Source organism: Ursus arctos, unplaced genomic scaffold, assembly GCF_023065955.2.
Source record: "Ursus arctos isolate Adak ecotype North America unplaced genomic scaffold, UrsArc2.0 scaffold_24, whole genome shotgun sequence".
Classification (NCBI taxonomy): Eukaryota; Metazoa; Chordata; class Mammalia; order Carnivora; family Ursidae; genus Ursus; species Ursus arctos.
In genome coordinates this window covers 32649031-32671590 of record NW_026622919.1, presented here as the reverse complement: position 1 = coordinate 32671590, position 22560 = coordinate 32649031, and the positions used below count along the sequence as shown (strand labels likewise).

Here is a 22560-nt window from a genome sequence, read left to right as displayed (position 1 = left end):
TTGTTAGCACAGGGAAAGTCTTCCTAGTGTATCAATGTGAAGTTATTTTTCACATGAGTTTTTTGAAGCAACCAATTCAACTATTAGAACTTGGAAACTACAAGTGTGTAACATCTAATATATAATATTAGTACGAAAACTTGTTATATATTTAAGTAGCTTAAATTTCTCAGCAGAAACAGTTTTACAACTGTCAGTCCTCACATATATAAGCAGTTTATTAAATATGAGAACCTGAACATATCTGGTATGTTAATGCAAAAAATTATTTAAACCATTTGTGCACCTGATAGTTATTTCTTCCTATCTTAGAATAAAAAAAAAAAATCACTTCTATTTTATGTTCATTCAAATTTGCATTTAATTTCTATTTACATTCATTCAATCCGAAATCAAAATACTTAATACAGTAAACTAAATACAAGATGAAAAGCAGAAAAATGTGTTACCCTCATAGCACTCCTAATAAGGCAGCTGAAGAATTTATTTACTCTGATAGATGCAAAGCCAACTTGGGATAGGAAAAAAAATAATAGCTTAAAGAGCAAACACAGATGAACCCATCTTTCAGATGTTACTTCAGATAATCCACTGAGATAATACTTGTGCTATAGTGATAAATTAAGAATCACACAAGAGAAGTTTTTTATCGATCAGCAACAGACCACAGGTCATGGTGTGACATACACTTTTATGATTGTTTTGTCCAGCTTGCTGTGTCTACTCCTATGAAAAAGGGTAGATGTTTGGACACTGATGTTTTTATTTGAGAAATTAACCATTTTCAAAGCCTCGAAAATCCATTCTTCATAAATTCAACATTTCTCATGGGAATAATCTTAAAATCTAACCCTTGTAAGCTAGGAACCATATAACTGAGTAACCAAAATAGGTCCTATATTGAACACAAAATCCAAGGCTCAGTATATTAATACTATCGAAGATGCATCTTGTTTATAATGATTTTTTAAAGAATGTTGAATTTATGGAGTATCACACATGCATTCTTACCCCCACCCCCCAATTAGCTTCTATCTCAAAAAATAGTATGGAAAAATTCTTCTTTAAGGATTCAAATTAGGTGAGACCATAAAGGGGGAAAAGAAATAACATAATTTTCCTAAAAATCTGGTTCAAGTTCAGTAATTCTTTACATTGTTAATCACAGCTGGTTTATAAATCCCAGTTTATTCTGTAATGCTACAAACCTTATAAAATCAAAATTAGTAAACTTCAGTTCTCAGTGATTATAATTAAAAAACATGTATAAAGTAAAAAAATATCCTGTAATAGCTGATTTTAAAGAAAATAAGTGATGAAAGAAAAGCACTTAATCTCTTTTATACACTTACCTGGAATAATCATAAAGAACCCTCTTAGAAACTTAAGACTAGTAATATTGACATCATATATTTTAAACTATGCTTGGATTTTTACAAATAAATATAGGGTAAGCCATATTGCATAGGTGTGTGCTTTCTGTCTGTGACACTAAAGTGGCACTTGACATGTTTTCACAGTCATAGTAGGGATATCCATTTATGAAACACAATTTCTCCGTAAACTTGCCACAGCACAGGAAATTAATTTCACTCAATGTTAAGTTTGAAAAACGATTTGAATGGATGGTAGGTACGCAATTAATGCTTTTTATGCAGAGAAGTTGCAGTGTGTGCCACTACTGCTGGCAGTACTAATTATGAAAACAGTTTATGGGGTGGTTAGAGCCAGCCAATCACAGTGCAAGTATTACTAGCAAATAAGACTGAGGAGGACTATTTTGGTGTACAAATTTCTCTGGAATTTGGTTAGGCAGTCAACACTACAGTTAGTAAACACATTTGAAAACAAGTATCAGAGTAGCCCAAGCCATTACAGTCTGAAATAAAGCCTGTACCTATCACCATAGCTTTTGAGTTGTTTTTTTCAGACATTATAAACTGTCAGAGAACAAAGATCTGCACTCTAGTACAATTTCTGCCCTTATCATTACTGTAGCTTCTAATTCACTAGCTACAGTTATAAAGTTCTCAGTAGGCTGCTGCAGTAAGGGAGGAGGGGGTCTAGAGGAAGTGATTTTAAAAAAAGGCTTTCTGTCCAAAGATGCACTGTTACCAATCCTTTCATTTATTGCCACAATTGAAAAGGTGTATTTCCAATCATTCTTCATGGTTCTATTTTGCCTGTCATAGGATTTCATCTCATCTCACTTGAATTGCCATTTAAGCAAAGCTTTGCTCTTTTCTGACTGAATTCAACATGCATAAAGAATCTTATGGCTTGGATCCTATGGCTCAAAAAAGTTTGAAGAACATAGCAAGCAGCATCTATTTAAAAAAATTGTAGGGTTGCAAAATATTACAAATTGACTTTGCACACTCAAGACTGAAGACATTATAAAAAACAAAAAGAGGTGATAAGACGCAACTGCAACTGCATGATCATCTATTATACCAGTACGCACTGAAATGTATGTTTATAAAGCTCTGCAGATATTAAACCCTTTCACCAGCTAAAGTCATGGAAATGCTCTCTTTAAGGCAGGAAGTATTTAAGAAAGGTAAAGTTACCTTTATTTTTATTCTTTGTACCTGTATATCACTTATGTAGATTTTGTTACAATTTCAAAAACATAGTGTCTTGTTAACATGTTTCCTAAATTAAGCCACTAAGTTTTCTATTCACTGTGGAAGACATTCATTAAAAGGCCATCAAATATTTTTACAATCAAAAAATGTAGCCCCAGTAGAGGAGAAAGAAAAATACTTCTTTTCCTTTTAAAACTTTTGAGGGGGGAAATGTAAGGAAGGTAGACAGCAAAAACAGTTAAAACTTAAAATCTTACCAATTTGCTGTAAAGAGATTAGACACAGAGAGTGGCACATGACAACACCCTCTTCCCCTGGATCTCCCGCTCTCCCTCACTTTACTGCCCTCAGTATGCATTTTATCCTGACTCTTTTCCATCCTTCTTCAGCCACAGGCTGAAAACATTTGGCGTCTTGAACCAAATACTGGTATAAGAACAGGTGGCGATATTTTTCCAGTGCATTGCAGGCCCAGGACAAGGATGAAATGTAGGACATACAATTTATGCCCATTCCAAAGCTTCCAGTTAAGCTTAGCACATAGCAGTACTGCAAGTAGAAATGATTAAATAGATTTTTTTCTAGTATTACAGACAGGTATTGCAGCTGGGTTACTGAAAATAAACCCCAAGTCCACCCCAATCCCTCAAACGAGCCACAGCTGTGGTTAACAATGATTCATTTGCATTTTTATTATTTCACCAAGAGAAGAAACAGAAGTTGTCTGGCTTTCTTCACACCAACCAATAATTTTGCATTTTAAAGTTGGGATGTTTTCCATAATGAGCTGAATCAAAAATCTATTTGAAAAATATATATTTATATAAAAAAAAGATTCAGGTTGTTTGCACGTAAAACATCAATTGTTAAGTTTCTTTTGTCTTTGATTCCATGTTGCTGGAAAAAGTTTGAACAAGCTTGCATGCTAATTTGTCCTTAGTTGCAAGTATTACAGGCAATTTCATACTTTGCCTAATGAAAGGATAACCCTTCTTCGACACAATCAGAACTCAACAGTGATTCAGAAGCAACATCCTACCCTTAATACTGTCAGTTCGAGCCATCAACATGAAAATCCTTGATAAGGTTGAGAAGATGTCGCTAGGAATCAATTAATTGATGTGCCTAAGAGTTCCACAATACTATTTTGCTTAAGTTTTTTTTTTTTTGCACCATTGATTGATTTTTTAAAATCCATGTTTATTTTTCCTCTGTCCAAAGTGTTCAATGTAATGACACTGACTCTTCGAGACTGTCATTTTGAGTCTTCTTGTTTCACCTTACAGGATGCTCACACATCCCTTCCCCACCTTTTTTGCCTTAAATTCATTAAAATCACTGCTCTGTCATAGATTCATACGTAGGTGCTCTGGTCGTTTGGAGATCATGGGAAAAGCTTGTTTTTTGTATGGCCCGGAGTTCGGCTGTCGTATTGGAAGTGGTGCTGAAGCTTCCCCACTCATCGTCACATCCATCTGCTCTACTCCACTTGTTTCCATGGGATATTCCACAGGTGTCTGAGGATTTGCCGTGCTGGCTGAAGCACCTCTTCCCCAGAAATCCCCAGGAGAAAATTTGACCGGGCTTTAAGACAAGGAAGAGCTATCATTCATTTATCTCAAGGATTATCTCAACAAGAACTATTTCCCTTAAATTTCAAGGGAGTGAGGTAATGTGACATTTATTTTTATTTAATTTTATTTTTGTGTGAATTAGTACAAAGGCCATTGCTCCCCCAGACTAATTGCGAGAGTTTCCTAACTGGTCTCTTTACCTCTATACCTGCCTCTGTAAAACCCTCAGTGACACTTTTTTTTTTTTTTAATCATTTTACCCTCCACTTAAAACAGCTTCCCATTGCATTTAAAATACTTCTCCAAAGCTTTCTCCTCATCATTCACCACATGTCAGGAACATTGACTTTTCATTTCCAAGACCAAGTTTTTCCTCCCTTAGGGCTTTTGCATGGGCTGTTGCTCTACCTGTAACATCCTACACTTTCCTATTTTTTGTATGGGCACCTTTTTCTCTTCATTCTTAGATGTTACTTCACCAGGGAGGCCTTTCTTTGACCACCATGAATAGGAACCCCCCTGTTATTCTTTGCTATCACCACACTCTTTATTTTTCTTCATATAGTAACTTGATACTACTTGTGATTACATAATTCTTATATTTCCTTCTTTGGTTATTTTGACTGTCTTCTCACTAAATTGTAAGCTTCATCAGGACAAGGACAATTCCTATGTTAATCATGTATCCCTATCATGCAACACAGCCCCTGGTATACAATATTGAATGAATGGGTAAAGGAGACATTTGCCAGTGCAGCAGCTGACTTTCTCAGGAGGGAAGGTAAACTATATAGCATACAATACAAGATGTAGATGCTGTGCTTACGTCAACCAAAGAGAATATGACAGATCTTTCATTTATGTAACCTGGCATTAAGTTCTTAAGTATACTCTTGCAGGTTAAAAAAAAAAAAAAAAAAAAGACGTGAGAATAACAAAGTCTGAATACCTGACAGGTGTTCGTGGGCTGCCAATAAATCTTCGAGGTGATCGGATTTTTGGTTCAAAGGAAAATTTTTCTTTCACACTTTCAAGTACAGATGGAGCCACATATGTAAAACCCTGAAAGATAATAATTGTCGACTCCAGAATGGCGTTTTGTCATATACATCAAGAACATGTGGTTTCAGTCTCTGACACACCAAAACAACAGGGCACACCCAAAATCACCACTCTGTGTCCTCCCATCTCCCCAGTCTCGTTTCACGCCTCTTAGCTTCTTTCCAGCCATTTCTTGAGGCACAGACCTCAGGAAGGCAGAATTCTATTGAGTCCCATATACCAGCAAACAATATTCCACTTTGTTGAAAGGAATAGAACAAAACAGGAAAATGTAGGCCCCACGTTAAGATATCAAATACCAAGATGAATGCAAAAACAATTCTAGTGTTTCTAGCCACATGCACATGAGCAACCAAGATTATCACAGTTTCTCATTAGACCAAAGTAAAAATAGAATTTTGGGCATGTGTGATCTCTCTGGTTTTATACCAATGGTGGGATAGATCTGGTATTTTCTTGATGTATAAGGGTCAGCATTGTGAAAACCCTCAAAAACATAGGCAATTATGCAGTTTTGTTAGCTTTAGTTCTTTCTTGGACCTTGCTATCAGACCACCAGGTGTCATTTCTCTTGCTGTCAATGTTTATCTCTTTAACAATCAGTCCCCCACCTAACTTCCCTTCTATTTATTATTCTACTCACCTATGAATAGGCATTATGAGTTATAGTAAAGAGACTCAGTGAGCCTCTGGGTGAAGTCCTAAAGAGTGAGGTGCAATTCTGGAGTGCATATGCTTTTGACCGGTATATGCAGACTTCAGAAGCCATTTCCCCACAGAGTCTAGTGAGCTAAAGCTGTAACTACCAAGAGAACCAGGCTATGCCTTAATCACCTTTGAATTTCCTTTAATTCTGTGATAGGAATTTAAATAATTATTGAACTGAAGTTGCTCTGACCACAATCTCCAGGTAAGTGGGATGTTACTGTTTTTTATTAATTTTTAAAGAGGGGCGCCTGGGTGGCTCAGTCAGTTAAGCGACTGCCTTCAGCTCAGGTCATGATCCCAGGGTCCTGGGATCAAGGCCCGCATCGGGCTCCTTGCTCAGCAGGGAGCCTGCTTCTCCTTCTCCCTGCTACTCTACCTGCCTGTGCTCTGTCAAGTAAATACATAAAAAATCTTTAAAAATAAATAAATAAATAATAAAGAGATTCACTTTATGTAACAAAGAAAATGATAGGAGGTTTTTGTTGATCAAAATCTAAAAGCTCTAAAAAAAATCTAAAAACCTAAAAGCTTTGCTTTTCTATCTGAAGAGACAAGGTACAAATCAATATATACTTTTACAATGAGAATTAGTTTATTTACTATTACATATAAACCAACAGATTTTGGTGTCAAATACTCACAATTAACAGGTTAAAAATCCCCTACAAAGTTACACTAAATGTACCAAAAATCTGTAGCTATTCCAGGAACAGAATAGTTACAGTGAGCTCTTCTCCTATTGTTGTAACGGTGTGACTTCCAATTGTGATACTGAGCCAAACATCATTTTAAGTCAGTGGCCCATCAAAAAAGGGAATCATATACTCCAAAGAATCAGACAGTCCTACTCTAACTGCTGAAATGGAATACTGGATTATGGGAATCAATTATCTAACTTAGCAAGTTAGAAAACTTAAAAAGCTAAGTTAACTTGGGGCACCTGGGTGGCTCAGTCATTAAGTGTCTGCCTTCGGCTCAGGGCATGATCCCAGAGTCCTGGGATCGAGCCCCGCACTGGGCTCCCTGCTCTGCTGGGAAGCCTGCTTCTTCCTCTACCACTCCCCCTGCTTATGTTCCCTCTCTCGCTGGCTGTCTCTCTCTGTCAAATAAATAAATAAAATCTTTAAAAAAAAAAAAAAAGCTAAGTTATCTTAATAAAAAATAGCATCTTAGGCTATTTACATCAACTGCAAAGCAAACAAATTGAATTTTCTTATTGAAAAGGGTCCAGCCTAATACTTAAATTTCTCATGGCTACATGGAAATTCTTTCACTTACCAGAAAGACCTGGTTGGCACTTTCACTGAGAGTTGAGTCATCTGGGCTGTCAACAGGTGTCTGACGTGTAAACTTTGAATCAAACTGACTCACATCCTCTTCAGATTGCTTTGTGAAAAACAAAATTAGAAAACAATGAATAGTCTATATTATACATATCAATCAAATGCATGACTTGCATTAGAGATGGCCCTAGCTAGAACTCTTCACAGGGTTTGATTGTAATAAAATATCAGAATAGTTTTAGCAGGCATGGATTGAAGAATAAATACAGGTGGACAGTTTCTTTTTTTTTTTTTTTTTAAGATTTTATTTATTTATTTGATAGAGGGAGAGCCTTAGGGAGAGCACAAATGGTGGCGGGGGGCAGAGGGAGAGAGCAAAGTAGAAACAGACTCCCCGCTGAGGAGGGAGCCTGAAATGGGGCTCCATACCAGGACTCTGGGATCATGACCTGAGCTGAAGGCAGACACTTAACCAACTGAGCCAACCAGGCACCCCCAGGTGGGAAGTTTCAAAGGTCAAATTACATCTTCAATTTTTAAGCATATATTAAAGTAGATTTTAGTACACACTCACCTTTTTTTTTTAAAATCTGAATGTCAAAAAAAAAAAAATCTGAATGTCAATCTTCCCCATTTACAAAGCTTCAGTGTGCCTAGTCCACTGGCTAAATTCCCTATTAGAGATGATCTGCTCAGCTGGCCATGCAAGTTTATAATCAACCTGAAAAACTACTGAAGCAGAGTTTTAACACAAAACACATTTGTAAAATGCTCTAAAGTTTCTTCCCATAGCTTATTTCATCCTACTACAGATTTCTCAAGGAGCAAAAATGATATTCTACTCTGCATGAGTACATTTTCTTATGAAAAATATCACCTAAATCTAACCACCCCATCTGTTTAATTCCTTCTCTCTGGTACAACATCAGACTTTGTGGTCCTGTCAAAAGAGCTAAGGAACCAACATGAAGAAGCACCCAGTGTCAAAAGATGATAAAAACTAAGCATCAGTAAAAATTACTGCAATGGATTGAAACATAAATATATTAAAAGGCATAAATTCATAATTATACTTTAAAAAATCACAGAATTCATTGGTCAACTTTGGAAGATGTTAAAGAACTTATTATTTTGAAAACTGGGAAAGAAACAAACATTTATCCTTCCTTCCCTTTATGAACAATGTAAGTTTTTCTTTAGGGAAAAATTCATTAATGAGAAATCAATAATAGTATTAGAATAAGACAATTTTGCAAACTCCTAATGAAATCCTGAAACTAAGCCAGAGTTTCTGAATCTCAGCACTACTGACATTTTGGGCTTGATAACTCTTGTTGTAGGGCCTGTTTTGTGTAAAAGAGGATGTTTAGCAGCATCTCTGGCCTTGACCACTGCAAACCAGTAACATTCCCACCCCAAGCTGTAACAACTTATCTCCAAACCTTGCCAAATGGACCATAGCTAAGAATCACTGACGCTGGCAATGATCAATGACCACTAATATCACTAAAAAAAATACAAATACACATTATGCCTCCTGACCAAAATACACAACATCAAAAGTTTAATCTGAATCAGATTAAGTATCTAAATCTAAATACTAGTTTTGGAAATACAAGGAACAGATGAATATGGTCAATGACACTGTGGGTTTAAAATCAGCAAAATCAAAGTTAGAAACCCTACAGGACAAATGGTCCAGTTTCTTCAGTAAGTACTCAGGAGAGGAATCGAGAGGAGGTTTATCTACAGATGGAAAGAGACCTAAGAGACACAATAGCCAAACTGCATAGACCGTGACTGAATCCTTATTGAAACAAACCAACAGGGAGGAAAAGAAAACAAAAGAAACTGGGGAAACTGTCAGCTTTTTAGTTATGATGATAGCTAGCAGTTCTGTTTATGTTTAAACAAGATGACCTGACAAGCTGGACAGTTGGTACATAAGGGCTAATTACCCTCCTTACAATTATATATGTGAAAATGTTAAAGCAAGTCACCTTGTGCTCCAGGACCAAATTATCCTCCTCCTCCTCCTCCTCCTCCTCCTCCACCTTCATCCCAAGAAATAGAAAAAGAAACCATATTTTCTCAAATTCTGAGGTGGAAGAAAGACAAGAACTAACACACTAACTCATTTACTCATAAACATATTGTTATGGTTTGAGTTGTGTCCCCACTGACATTCATATGTTGAAGTTCTAACCCCAAGTACCTCAGAACAGAACGTAATTTGAATGAGGGTCACTGCAGATGTAATTAGTTAAGATGAAGCCATTCTGGAGTAGGGAAGAATCCAGTCTAATTGTTGTCCTAATAAAATGGGAAAATTTGGACACAGATCTGTACAAAAGGAGAATGCAAACATAAAGGAAGAGATCGGGTGATGTGCCTACAAGCCAAGGAAGGCCAAAGATCACTAGCAAACCACCAGAAGCTAGGAGAGAGGCACAGAGTGGAACGGAAGGCTCTCATAGCCTTCATAATGAGCCAAGCCTGTCAAGACATTATCTTGGACATCTAGTCTCCAGAACTGTAATATAATAAACTTCTGCTGTGTAAGCCACCTACTTTGTGGTACTTTGTTACAGCAACCCTAGCAAACTAATACACATATATGTTATATTTTGAAGAAAAAATTCCCAGAAAATCAAATTCAAAATAGGGTTGAATCAGAGGGTAACCCACTTACCCTGGTGAGCATTTTGTTATGTATATATCTGTTAAATCACTACGCTGTACACCTGAAACTTACATATTATTATATGTCAACTAAACTTCAATTAGAAATAAAAAATAAGGGGCGCCTGGGTAGCTCAGTCGTTAAGCGTCTGCCTTCGGCTCAGGGCGTGATCCCAGCGTTCTGAGATCGAGCCCCGCATCAGGCTCCTCTGCTGGGAGCCTGCTTCTTCCTCTCCTACTCCCCCTGCTTGTGTTCCCTCTCTCGCTGGCTGTCTCTCTCTGTCAAATAAATAAATAAAATCTTTAAAAAAAGAAAGAAAAAATAAGGGGTGCCTGGGTGGCTCAGCAGGTTAAGCGTCTGCCTTCAGCTCAGGTCATGATCCCAGGGTCCTGGGATCCAGCCCTACATCAGGCTTCCTGCTCAGCAGAGAGCCTGTTTCTCCCTCTCCCTATGCAGCTCCCTCTGCTTGTGCGTGCATGCACTCTCTGTCAAATAAATAAATAAAATCTTTTTAAAAAAGAAACAAAAACTAAAATAGGGGCACCTGGCTGGCCCAGTCAGAAGAGCATGTGACTTTTTTTTCTTAAAGAGTTTATGTATTTACTTGAGAGAGAAAGAGAGAGAGAGAGCACAAGCAGGGGAAGAGTTGTAGAAGCAGGCTCCCCACTGAGCAGGGAGCCCAATGCGGGGCTTGATCCCAGAACCCTGGGATCATGACCCAAGCTGAAGGCAGATGTTTAACCGACTGAGCCACCCAGGTACCCTGAACATGTGACTCTTGATGTCAGGGTCGTTGAGTTCAAGCCCCATGTGGGATGTAAAGATTACTTAAATAAAAAAACTTCAAAAAAATTAAAAATAAAAAAATAAAAAGAGCAAAAGATTATACCCCATAAAAATAAAATATGGCTGAATTAAGCAAACAAAGCAAAAAAGTTCTAACTACTTGAAATATTTAGTTGTCATAGGCAACCAACTTAAAAATAGTTAATATACTCATCAATTGCTGCTGGCAGCAGTCCTTGAAAAGAATGTATAGAATAAAGATTCTGAAGAGAAAACACACCAAAATTTTCTGAACTGTTAATATAAACACAATGTTTCTGAATGCTCTGAGATTTTATTCTAAAAAAGTACCAGGTCCTTCAAATTACATACTTTCATGTATACATACCAACAGAGGTTTAAAGGGGGGCTCCACCTTCCGAGCCAGCAGTTCTTCCCAGTTAATATGTCTGAAGAATGGATGAGCCTGGAAAAAAAGAACAGGAAGAAAAGTCAAGGCGAACAGACTTCACTGGATTGACAAATTAACTGTGTCTGAAGTTACAAATCACAAAATAAGATATACTTCACTATTTATTTATTTTTTAGATTTTATCTGAGAGACAGAAAGCATGCACATGAGTGGGGGGAGGGGCAGAGGGGGAAGGAGAGGGAGAAAGAGAATCTCTCAAGCAGACTCCGTGCTGAGTGTAGGGCCCAACACAGGGCTCGATTCCAAGACCCTGAGATCATGACCTGGGCCAAAACCAAGAGTCATGCTTAACCAAATGAGCCACCCACGTGCCCCACAAAATAAGCTATACTTTAAACAACTACATACAACCTTCACAAATACATAAAATTAGCACTATCTTCCCCTCAAACCACAAAAAGGCCAATCCCTACTTGAACTTCTCCAGCATCCCCAGGACCAGCTCCAAGCCGAGAAGCAGCATTTCTTTTCAGCAGCTTTAGGGAGGGAAAACAAAACAAAACAAAACAAAACACTGATGAACCTTAGTCAAATTGATTATTTTTTATTTACAGAATTTGCTTATCTATATTGCTATTTATTTTGAGAAAATAGGCTTTATTAATTACTACTAAATATTGCTTGGGAATAAAAAGGAAAAAATCGGATTTTTAAAAATTTATTTATTTACTTGAAAGAGAGAGAGAGCAGAGCTAGAGAAAGCACACACTAGCCGGGGGAGGGGGATGGGAGAAGTAGCCTCCTTGCTGAGCAGGGAGCCCAATGTGGGGCTCAGTCCTAGGACCCTGTGATCATGACCTGAGCCAAAGGCAGATGCTTAACCAACTGAACCACCCGCACCCCAAGGAAAGAAAATCTTTAAACAAACAAATTTGTACTTTACCTGAGAAAACTGCAGGCTTTTTTGTTTAATATATATGTATGATTCTTTATTCAAAATGTATGTTCAATTCTATCTATTCAAATCCCAGTAGTTGAGGGTTATCGTTTGTGTCCTACCTTTTTAAGCAGATCTCTGGCTTCTTGTGTGAGGTAGGGAGGCAAATTGAGTTTACATTTGAGGATTTTGTCAATTGTTTTCTTTCTATTCTCCCCAGTGAACGGGGGCTAGGAGTAGAAGAGAGTGAGAAAAATTAGCATATAAAAAAATAAAATTACCCATTTCCTGAATTAGTTATGCATAGAGATCAGAAATGTATGCTGTGATATGGGCTGACGGCTAAAGACCTATAGTTTTTAAGTAATGGGACAGAAGAAATAGCAACATCTCAGAAGAAACTGGGTTTCCACTATTAACTTTGTGTGGTAATAGGTGAGGCATGGGGTTTTATGCTTTACTTTCTCCTTTTACAAAATAAGGGCAGTATCTATTTTATACCTATTTCACAAGACTGACATGACAGATCATTTAAACAAAAATGTTTTTAAAAGTATAGGGAACCATACTACTACCAATGAAGATTAGTGTTAATTTAAAAAAAAAAAAAAACTCCATCAGTAACATTTTAAAAAAACACAGGAAAGGTCTCTTGCCATAATGATTTAATAACTACTCAGCACAGACCATAATACATGCAGCTTTTAACTGTGCACCTACTGCTCCAGTCAGCATGTCATACATTAATGCTCCCAAACTCCACCAATCCACAGCACGATTGTGGCCACTTCTCATCAAGATTTCAGGGGCCCTACAATGAGAAAAATAATATGCCTGAAAAATTCACCCATTTGCATATCATCTGAATTAGAAGTTTAAAAACAATATATGGAGCCAAATGGTGCTATAGAAAATATAGCACACTATTACATAAACCAGGTAAAAGTTAGCTTTTACTCCCCGAAACCAGTTATATTTCTTTCAACATGCAGCTCACATGTATTCTATTGTTCCACAAAATGTGTGTGTGACTGTTCCATCATGAATAGATTCTTTGCATAGTCCAAAGTCTGTTAGTTTCACATGACCTACAATGGAAGATCACAGCATGGTTATTCTGAGAATTCTAAGCATGTACACTGTTTGAATGTATCACACAAGACAATAATCTATCCTTCCATTTAACTTCTTCTGCCTTAAATATTTTTTGAAGATACGAACAACTAGCAAGGGGCCATCCATAAAATGGGATGCTAACTTTTTAAAGCTAACACAGTCATTTTTTGCCAATGATATAATATAAAGGGAGAATAGAGAAAAAAGTAAAACAGCTTGTCCAAGGCTCTAGCTTTACCTATACCTAGAATCCTCTACCATCCTGAGAAAGCAAGCTCTTTCAAGAAAAATTCTGGTTTAAGTACACAAACCCTAATGGAGACATGCTGCACCTTTTAAAGGTGTGACACTGTACTTCGAATATATAACTTTTTATCACAGTGAACTGTGACTGGACAGTTTTTTAATTGGTCTCAGAAAGTCACTATACCAAGTTAGCTTATTCTGCCAATACTGCCAGTTCAGAAAAAGGAATGAAATTGCAATGGCATGGGACTGTCATCTCTAATCCAGAAAGTGAAAAACTCACCACCTTACACAAAGAACATTTCAGTTCAAGCCCAGCTTTAATACACTGTTATTAGATATCCAGTGGTTCAACCACCCCAGGGACCCTACTATTCCAGGTATATTTCAGAGAAAAAGAAAAGGCAATGGCCTACTGATACAAATGTAAATATGTACTTTACTCTGACACAGAAAAAAATATGACCTTTTTTCACAGAACCACCTGACACACTCAAGCTTATGGATCAAAGAAGTTAACTAGTCCCTTCCCTATTCTATCCTTTGCCTTAGAATTCAAAATCAGAATCCAGGTTTGGGGGGATGGGAGCAGAACTGGGAGGGAGAGAGATACATAGATTCCCATGATGTACTTGGTTAAGTATAGCATTTCTCCTAAAAAAAAAAAAAAAAAGAAAGAGAAAAAAAGCACAATTTGAAATGTATTCATACTAGCGTCAGTTGTCCACACCATTTCCTGTCCAAGAATTTAAAACCCTTAACTACCTCGTGTATCATTTGGTAGACATCAAAGGATCAGCAACTGCTACCAGCACCCCGATAGCCTAGTTGGCTGGTTGCTCCTTTGGGGTATGAGTGACCTGCGAAGTCTACCTAACCCAGATTACTCTTGCATAAAGCAAACTGTCTATAACGCATGCAGTTGTAATCAAGACTCAATCTGCTCTATTTACAGCTGTACAGAATATTAGCCTTTCTGATTTTTATGTTTGTTGTTATAAACAGCAAGAATAAACTGAAACTAAACATTTTCTTCCCAAGGGTACATCAAATATTTTGGTTCAATTCTAATCCTTTTTTTACAGCATTGATAAAATTTATCATAAAAAGTATTGCTTCTAATATTTATGTATTTTTATCATTAAGGAAAACTCAATTTATAGGGTTAAGATCTACTTTTCAATTTAAGGAACAAACCAAAACTGAAGTTTGGACTGGCTTTTGGCTCACCACGTTATGTAAAGATTTCAAAAGAATGACAAGCTATAAAGACCAAGGATTAAACCGAAAAACATAGTTAAGTGGCCAGTTATTCCTAACTTCCTTTAATCTCATCAATCACAAATATCTAAATACCTAAATCTCAGCAAGTATTATGATGCCATAAATTCTGAGGGAGGAATGTATAATAATAGATACATGACTATGGGGCTTTGAAAATGACCACGACCTGTGTGGGAGGATTTTAAGATGATTATTTACTATAGAATTGTTTACGGTATATCTCCACCTTGGTGATTAAGCATGATATTCTCCGGCTTCAGGTCTCTGTAGATGATCCCCTTTTGATGCAAATGCCCCAAAGCCATGGAGATTTCTGCCAAGTAAAAGCTGGAAACAAAAGCGATTTAATAAAATTAAAAAGAGTAATAAACTCAAAGTAGTTTATGTATGGAGCAAAATTCCTTGAAAGAAACAGACATGCACCAAAGACCAAATTAGTGGGGATGGGGGTGGGGATGGGGGAAAGAGATGGCATAGGATGCTGCCAAAAGGCATGGCGACATTTATGTTCACTTATTTAGTGAAACTATAAAATGTTTTATTTCATCATTACAACATACTGCTAATTGCAAAGAAGTCCAGCATATGCCAAACTGTCACTGGTTTTTGTTCTGTGTAGGAATTAGGCCAATAGTCATTCAGATCAAAGCAAATTTCTCCCACCCACCCCCAATTTTAAAATCCCATTGGACTTAGGAACTTTGTTATTCTCAGAGATCAAGTCTAAGTTTCAAAAGACACCTTATAAATAACCTGACCCTTAGAAGCCCACTCATCCCTTAATACAGCTGCATATTTATATACAGTTAATGCCCACAGTATCTGCCCTCCCTCTTGCCAGCCAGCCCACAACTATAAACTGTGTGACACTCAAATTTATCTACCTCAAAAGAATAAAGGGCTGAGTCAACCCTGTCTGGATTCGAAAAGCACAAGGCACTGCAATACTGGCTGCATAACAATGTTGCAATCCTGCAGATTACTCCAGGATGGAGAGCGTGTGTCCTAGAGGACTGAGGCAGTTTCACAGCCAGCAGGACCACAAACACAGCCTCCAACACGGCTCAGAGAGCCTCCTCCAAAAAAGGGTACTTCATCCCTAAGGCTCTTAAATGCAGCTTCTGTGTTAGAAAAGGCCTGAAATTAAACAATGGAATGCAGTTTGGTAATTAAGGTAGAAAAAACATTTAAGTGTTTTCTATTCAGTTAATGTGTAGGATAAACTGATTTATTGTTACCCAATACTGTCATCTCACAAAAGGATGTGTATGTTTTTAATCTGAAGCAGATGCCATCTTAAGAAATATAAGGGTAGATCCCATCCTGGCCATAGAATCAATCCACAGATGATGTGTGCCGGCTTATCACCTCCCTAAGACTGCACCTTGGGAACTGGAAAGTCTAAAAAAAAAGAGGAGATGATTTCTGATACTTTCCATTGTTCCAGACATAAAGTTTCACCGGAAAACCACACTCACCCACAGCCAAGGCAGGAAGCTTACCAATTCAAGGAAAGAAAGCCCCAGTGAGAATGGTTCTGTTAGGAACTGGCGTGAAGAGCGTTCCACCCAAGGCCTGGGGGCAAAGGAATGATGTGACCTCCAAAAGCTGGCCCGTCCCAAAGATGCTTCTCCCCCTTGAAGTCCTGAGTGACTGACTGGCTCCAGAACAATTGATTCAATCATTTGGATAACCACAGTGGGAACAGGGCTTTGCTTTTAATTATATGAATCATTACCTGAATCCATGCAACACAAAAATTTCACTTACCAGGCTGTGTCTTCCATAAATATTCCCTCTCTTTCTAACTGCATAAATAATTCTCCTCCTGTAAAGAAAAGGAAAAGACATTAGAAATAAAACAATCTTCATTTCCAACCCATTTCTAATGAGAGGGTTGTGTTTTCTCTTTTAACCACAGTTAAAAGATATCGGTCCCTTAAAAATAAAAAACAGATCCTAAGAACTACAGGTTTAAAACTAAGTCGTCACGATTCTATTTTTAGCAATGTTCTTATTCTCATGTGAAATATATGTTTTGGAATTATAGATTATACATCTTTAAACTACAAAATAGTTATAGATTCCAGACCTGAGGTTAAAAAAATAATCTTGGTTAAAACTTCTCTCACATTTTACCCTAAGCAGAAAAATTTTAGTATATAATTAAGCCACCCTTACAAATTAAAATTAGTGAATGCCCTTATTCTATATTTTCCAATCTCTTAATCTAAAGGAACCTGGCAACAGCTTTGATAAAAGCATGGCACTGTTTTGAATATCAAAATAAATGATAAGAAAGAATTATATCCCATTGAATAATCTTAGAATCCATGAGCCCACAATGATGTAAATCAATGAAGAGATCAATAAATTAAGTTTTAAAATGGGAGAGAAGGGAAAGCTCTTTGTTACAGTAGAATGCCAAATAATAAATGAATGAGGCACGATGGAATAAGAAAAATCACTTGGCAATCATTATAGTTAATTGTTTCAAGCAAGAATCAATGAATACTAAAACCGTATGTGAAAGCTTGATGAAAGACAAGATATTTCAATAATCCCAAAGTATCTCAAGATACTTATTCATTACAAAGGGAAAACTTCACCAGGGAAAAAACTGGCCAACACCACCTTATAAATGTGATCAAAGTGAACAGCAACAGTAATGGGACAAAGATATAAACATCATGTACCTCCTGATCTGAGAGAGAAGGATACAATGTCACTTCGATGGTCCTCCCCAAATGCATAACCTGAATCTAATCCTGAGGAAACATCAGATAAGCCCAAATTGATGCATTCTACAAAATAACTGAACTATATTCTTCAAAAATGTCAAGGTCACAAAAGACAAAGAAAGACTGAGGAACTGTTCTAGATTAAAGGAAACTGAAAGAAATTACTGTATCAATGTTAAATTCCAGTTTTGATAATTTTAGTAGAGTTAAGATACTGTCATTGATTTTAGAAAATACACACTGAAGTATTTAGGGATAATGGGAAATCATGTCTGCAACACTCTCTTAAGCAATCCAGAAAAAAAAGTATGTATATACATATACATGTATATATATACATACACATATATATACACATACATATGTATACATATACATAGAGAGAGAGAGAAAAGAAGGATGAAACAAAACAATTGTGGTAAAATGATAACACTTGGGGAATCTAGGTGAAAGGTATGTGGGAAGTCTTTGTACTATTTCTGCAACTTTCTGTGTAAATTTGAAATTATGTCAAAATAAAGTTGCCCAAAAAATGGCTACAACAGTCACAAAAAAGTTGCTAAATTTTGCAGCTTTCTGTTCCATGTTACAGGCCATTGTGAAACCTGTTTTTCAGAAAACTCAAATATGTTGGCTGGAAATAGATACCTGTGATCTAGAAATGATAAGAAGCAACAAGTTTCAAGGAGGTAGTAAGCCCTGGAAATTGTGGATGTCTTCCTATGTAAACTGTGTAGTCTATCAAAAAGGCTACATTCAACCAAAAAATTCTGTTTAGAGATGCAATTTCGAAATTATTCAGTATCTTAAGTACTCTCAATAAGTTTTCCATTTGAGTTTAGAAAGAAAGGCTTTGATGATTCGTTTGAATTGTAGTATCTTACCCGAGTGCAGTCAATGTCATGGCTCTATATCAATTCACTGTGTTATTTTAAGTAACTGATTACAAAGGGATTAGGATTAAGATAAAATTTTACAGATGGGGAAAAAACTTAACCTTTAAAGTTTCCTTCATATTTGTCTGCAAAAAGAAACATATGGTCACTTCTGAATTCTTTATGTCAATGTATTGGTCAATTTTAAGAACTATTTAATCGCATTAGGGAAAAAGCATTTTTCCATTGGAAAATAATGTTTGACCCAGTTTCTGGAGCAAATGCAAATAATTACACCAAACTGAGTGTACTGACCGCTGAGATACTCAAGGATGAGGTAGAGTTTTCCACCGGTCTGAAAGGCATAAATTAAATCCACAATGAAGGGATGCTTTACTTCCTCCAGAATATTCCGTTCTGCTTTTGTATGAGCTGTATCTTTAGCATTTCTTACTATCATTGCCTAAAGGAAAAGAGATGATCTATAAGAACAAAACAGTAGACATTTTTATTCTATAGTAACTGGAAAATCTATTTTGTGCTTTTCTTGCCAATATTAAACTATTAATTATAGTTCCCACTAGAGACTGAGATAGGAGTAATGGAAGACATTCACTTCTTATATATATCTGCACTGTTTGGATTTTTTTCAGTGAACATGTAAATGACAACCTAAAGACACCTTTTTAAAAAATGTAAACAGATGAAGTTTATTCATATATTCACTAACTGTTCAATGTCTCCTATGCTCCAGGCTCTGTAGTAAGAAAGAAGAACTAACAGAAGTCTCCAGTCTACAGGAGTCCAAAGTCTCAGGGATGAGAGAGAAGTCAACGCAGGTAAGCACAAGGTGCTATGGGACAACAGAGGAACTACATCTGACATGGCAAGAAGTGTTCCTGAGGTGGCAATACCTAAACTATATCATGAAAAATTATTAAAATGAAATGCAGAGGGTAAAAAAAAAAAAAACATTTCCAGTACAAAAGAGGCTTGACAGGACACGTCTAGGGAATCTGTAAGTAGTTCAATATGGTTAGAAGTGGCTAGAGATTAGGCTGGCGATGTAGGTGGAGACTAGGAAATGGAAGGCCTAGTTATCTATGCAAAAGCGTTTGAATCTTATCTTAGACCACAGGAAAAATGTTGAGATTCTGAAAATTAATAACCCTTGGCTTTAAGACAGACAGTTTTAGTAGCAGTGTGGAGTTTTAGGGAAGAAACAAGACCAGTTAGGAGGCTCGTACAGCAAATTAAGTAAAGTAAGACCTGTAACAGAAAATGAAGGTGGCTCAGTCAGTTAAGCGTCCAACTCTCGATTTCAGCTCAGGTCATGGTGTCAGGGTGATGAGATCAAGCCCCATACTGGGCTCCACACTGGGCATGGAGCCTGCTTAAGAATCTCTCCCTCTCCCTCTACCCCTCCCACCTCCCCCCTAAAAAAAAAAAAAAGAAAAGGAAAGGAAAATGAAGGTGGGAAAAAATAAAAAAAAGAAAAGACAAAGATGTATCATCAGCACTTGCTGACTAGGTTGAGAAGAAATGATGATACCATGGTTTCTGCATAAGTAATAGGACAATGGTTATCATTCCATAACAGGAAATTGAAGTCAAGAAAAAAGTTTTGGGAAAATGATGCACTGTTTTGGACATGTTAAGTCTAAATTCTAGGACTAAGCTCTGGTATATCTCCAGTAGCATGAAAAAGCATATACACAAGGTTATTAGTTGCAATATTATTTGTAAAAGTGAAATGTTAAAAACAACCTAGCAGGCGGGGCGCCTGGGTGGCACAGCGGTTGAGCGTCTGCCTTTGGCTCAGGGCGTGGCCCCGGTGTTATGGGATCGAGCCCCACATCAGGCTCCTCTGCTATGAGCCTGCTTCTTCCTCTCCCACTCCCCCTGCTTGTGTTCCCTCCCTCGCTGGCTGTCTCTATCTCTGTCAAATAAATAAAAAATCTTTAAAAAAAAAAAAACAACCTAATGCCCATGTCTTGGATAAAAACCTATGGACTATCTATCTAATGTGAAAATTTGGGGAATATCTCTATGAAGGCAAGGTGCAGAAGAGCATATATGGCGTAAGAGTATCACAGTATATTAACTTTTGTGTAAAAAAGGGGAAATAAGAATATGTATATGTATCTCCTTATATCTTCAAATAATGAACACAACTGAGATAAATCAAAAGCTAATGACAGTGGAAAGGTAAGAAAAGTAATAGGACTAGACTTCTAAGTACACCTTCTGAGTAAAGCCTCAATGCTTTTAGATTACCTAAATCAAATATTATTGTGATTATAAAATGGAGGTGTTTGAATTCTGAACCATGTTAATGTTTTATACATTCCAAAAATAAAATTGTATCAACAAGGATGGGGGAGGGAAATAAAACTGAACACAACAGAAATACATAAATGTAACTCAATATTACCGTGATAATTTTACCATTGGAGAAAAAAGATATTTAAATAATTTTACACAGCACACTCTTAATGACGTATATGTAAGCGTAACAAAAATTGCAAAGAATCTTAAACCACACTTAGGTTTGTAGCTGCTGATAGTATTGATATTGTAATTCTCAAACTATTATGCCTATATTGTACAACTGAGCAAATGAGTAAATTTATTGATGTTACTACCAGGCTTCTCACTGTGGAAAATCAGAGATATAAACATGGACTAAGAGAAAAAAAGCCCTATGGAACTGGACTGGAATTAGGGATATCAATATGAAGCCGTGATTTAAGAAGAAAAACCTCCTTGCTCTATCCACTGAAAGAACCAGAAACAATGACACTTTAGTAGTAAGGAGCATAGCTTGCACCCAGTTCTTGGTTTCTCCACCAAAAAAAGAAACCAGGGTTCCTTAGAGAAAAAGATGTTCTAAGCCAGGGTCAGGGAAAGTGCAAGGGAAATCTGGAACACTCTATTTTACCAGGAAGTACTCAAAAGATGACAAGGACACATCAAGGACATAGAAGCCATCTTAACAGAGTTCTCTCTAGCAAAATTTGGGACAATCTGAGAACCAAAATGAATAATGAAAGAAATGGATAACACACTGAAAATAAAAAGTCCAAACAGACTTTTAAAAAATTAAATTTGGGGGCGCCTGGGTGGCTTAGTCATTAAGCATCTGCCTTTGGCTCAGTGTATGATCCCAGGGTCCTGGGATCGAGCCCTACATCAGGCTCCCTGCTCTGCTGGGAGCGTGCTTCTTCCTCTCCCACTCCCCCTGCTGTGTTCCCTCTCTCGCTGGCTGTCTCTCTGTCAAATAAATAAATAAATAAAATCTTTAAAAAAAATTAAATTTAAAAAAGGAAATATAAAAATGTAATTTTTATTCAAAAGAATGTACATTCTTTATAGAAGAATGACAACTAATATAGAAACAAAATGATAAAAATAGAAAAGTCTCCATTTTGAAATCACCATATAGTATTTGATTTAGATAAGAAACAAGAGATGATAATTCATTCAAAAAATGTAAATGTCATGAAAAACAAAAGAAAGGGGTGGGAAATGGCTCCAGAATAAAGGAAACTAAAGAGACAGGACAACTCAATACATATGTGATCCTTGATTAAATCCCAAATATTTAAAACAAAACAGGGGCACATGGGTGGCTCAGTCGGTTGAGCATCTGTGGGATCAAGCCCCACATGGGGCTCCCTACTCAGTGGGAAGCCTACTTCTCCCTCTCCCTCTGCCTTTCCCCCACCCCCACTTGTGCTTTCTGGCTGTATCTCTCTGTCAAATAAATAAAATGAAATCTTTAAAAAAAATTAATTAAAAAATAAAATAAAAATGAAACAAACAGCTATAAAAGATACTACTGATACAGCTGAGGAAGTCTGAGTATGGATGATATACACAAAAACAGCACTGTTGTTTATCAATGGTAGGTTTCCCAAATGTGATAATTATGCTGTGATTATATGCAAAAATGCCCTTACTCTTAAGAGATACAAACTAAAGAAAATAAGAGTGAAACACCATGATATCTACAATTAACTTTCAAATTGTACAGCAAAGAATAAAAATTGTGAATATACATAAACATACATACACATGGAAGGGATGGAGAAAGTGAACGGCAGACAAAGAAAATATGGCAAACTTACATGGACAGCACTGGAGGAGATAATGCTAAGTGAAATAAGTCAAGCAGAGAAAGACAATTATCATATGATTTCTCTCATCTATGGAACGTAAGAACTAGGAAGATCGGTAGGGGAAGAAAGGGATAAAGAAAGGGG

At 36.8% G+C, this 22560-nt stretch overlaps 1 protein-coding gene and 1 long non-coding RNA gene across 5 annotated transcripts in view; one reads left to right on the top strand and one right to left on the bottom strand.

Moving 5' to 3' along the window:
• Window positions 1–336: 336 nt before the first annotated feature.
• The window catches only part of RPS6KB1 (ribosomal protein S6 kinase B1), a 39715-nt gene continuing 17491 nt past the window's right edge, over window positions 337–22560 (bottom strand). For 2 of the 4 annotated variants that reach the window (XM_026517479.4, XM_048223693.2), the window contains exons 5-15: window positions 18611–18758; window positions 16450–16507; window positions 14906–15006; window positions 13031–13121; window positions 12754–12844; window positions 12156–12263; window positions 11570–11632; window positions 11073–11150; window positions 7211–7318; window positions 5112–5224; window positions 337–4172 (exon numbers count right to left, since the gene is read on the bottom strand). In XM_026517479.4, the coding sequence (XP_026373264.1) occupies window positions 3935–4172; window positions 5112–5224; window positions 7211–7318; window positions 11073–11150; window positions 11570–11632; window positions 12156–12263; window positions 12754–12844; window positions 13031–13121; window positions 14906–15006; window positions 16450–16507; window positions 18611–18758 (1197 nt within the window). In that variant the 3' untranslated portion in view covers window positions 337–3934. Of the gene's footprint in view, window positions 4173–5111; window positions 5225–7210; window positions 7319–11072; window positions 11151–11569; window positions 11633–12155; window positions 12264–12753; window positions 12845–13029; window positions 13122–14905; window positions 15007–15568; window positions 16081–16181; window positions 16255–16449; window positions 16508–18610; window positions 18759–22560 lie in introns of those variants that run through there. The other 2 variants (XM_057318001.1, XM_057318002.1) reach the window with 2 other exon arrangements.
• LOC130544720 (uncharacterized) lies at window positions 4063–21813 on the top strand. The gene is made up of 2 exons (XR_008961244.1): window positions 4063–4257; window positions 19050–21813. It is a non-coding gene; the product is annotated as an uncharacterized LOC130544720 (long non-coding RNA).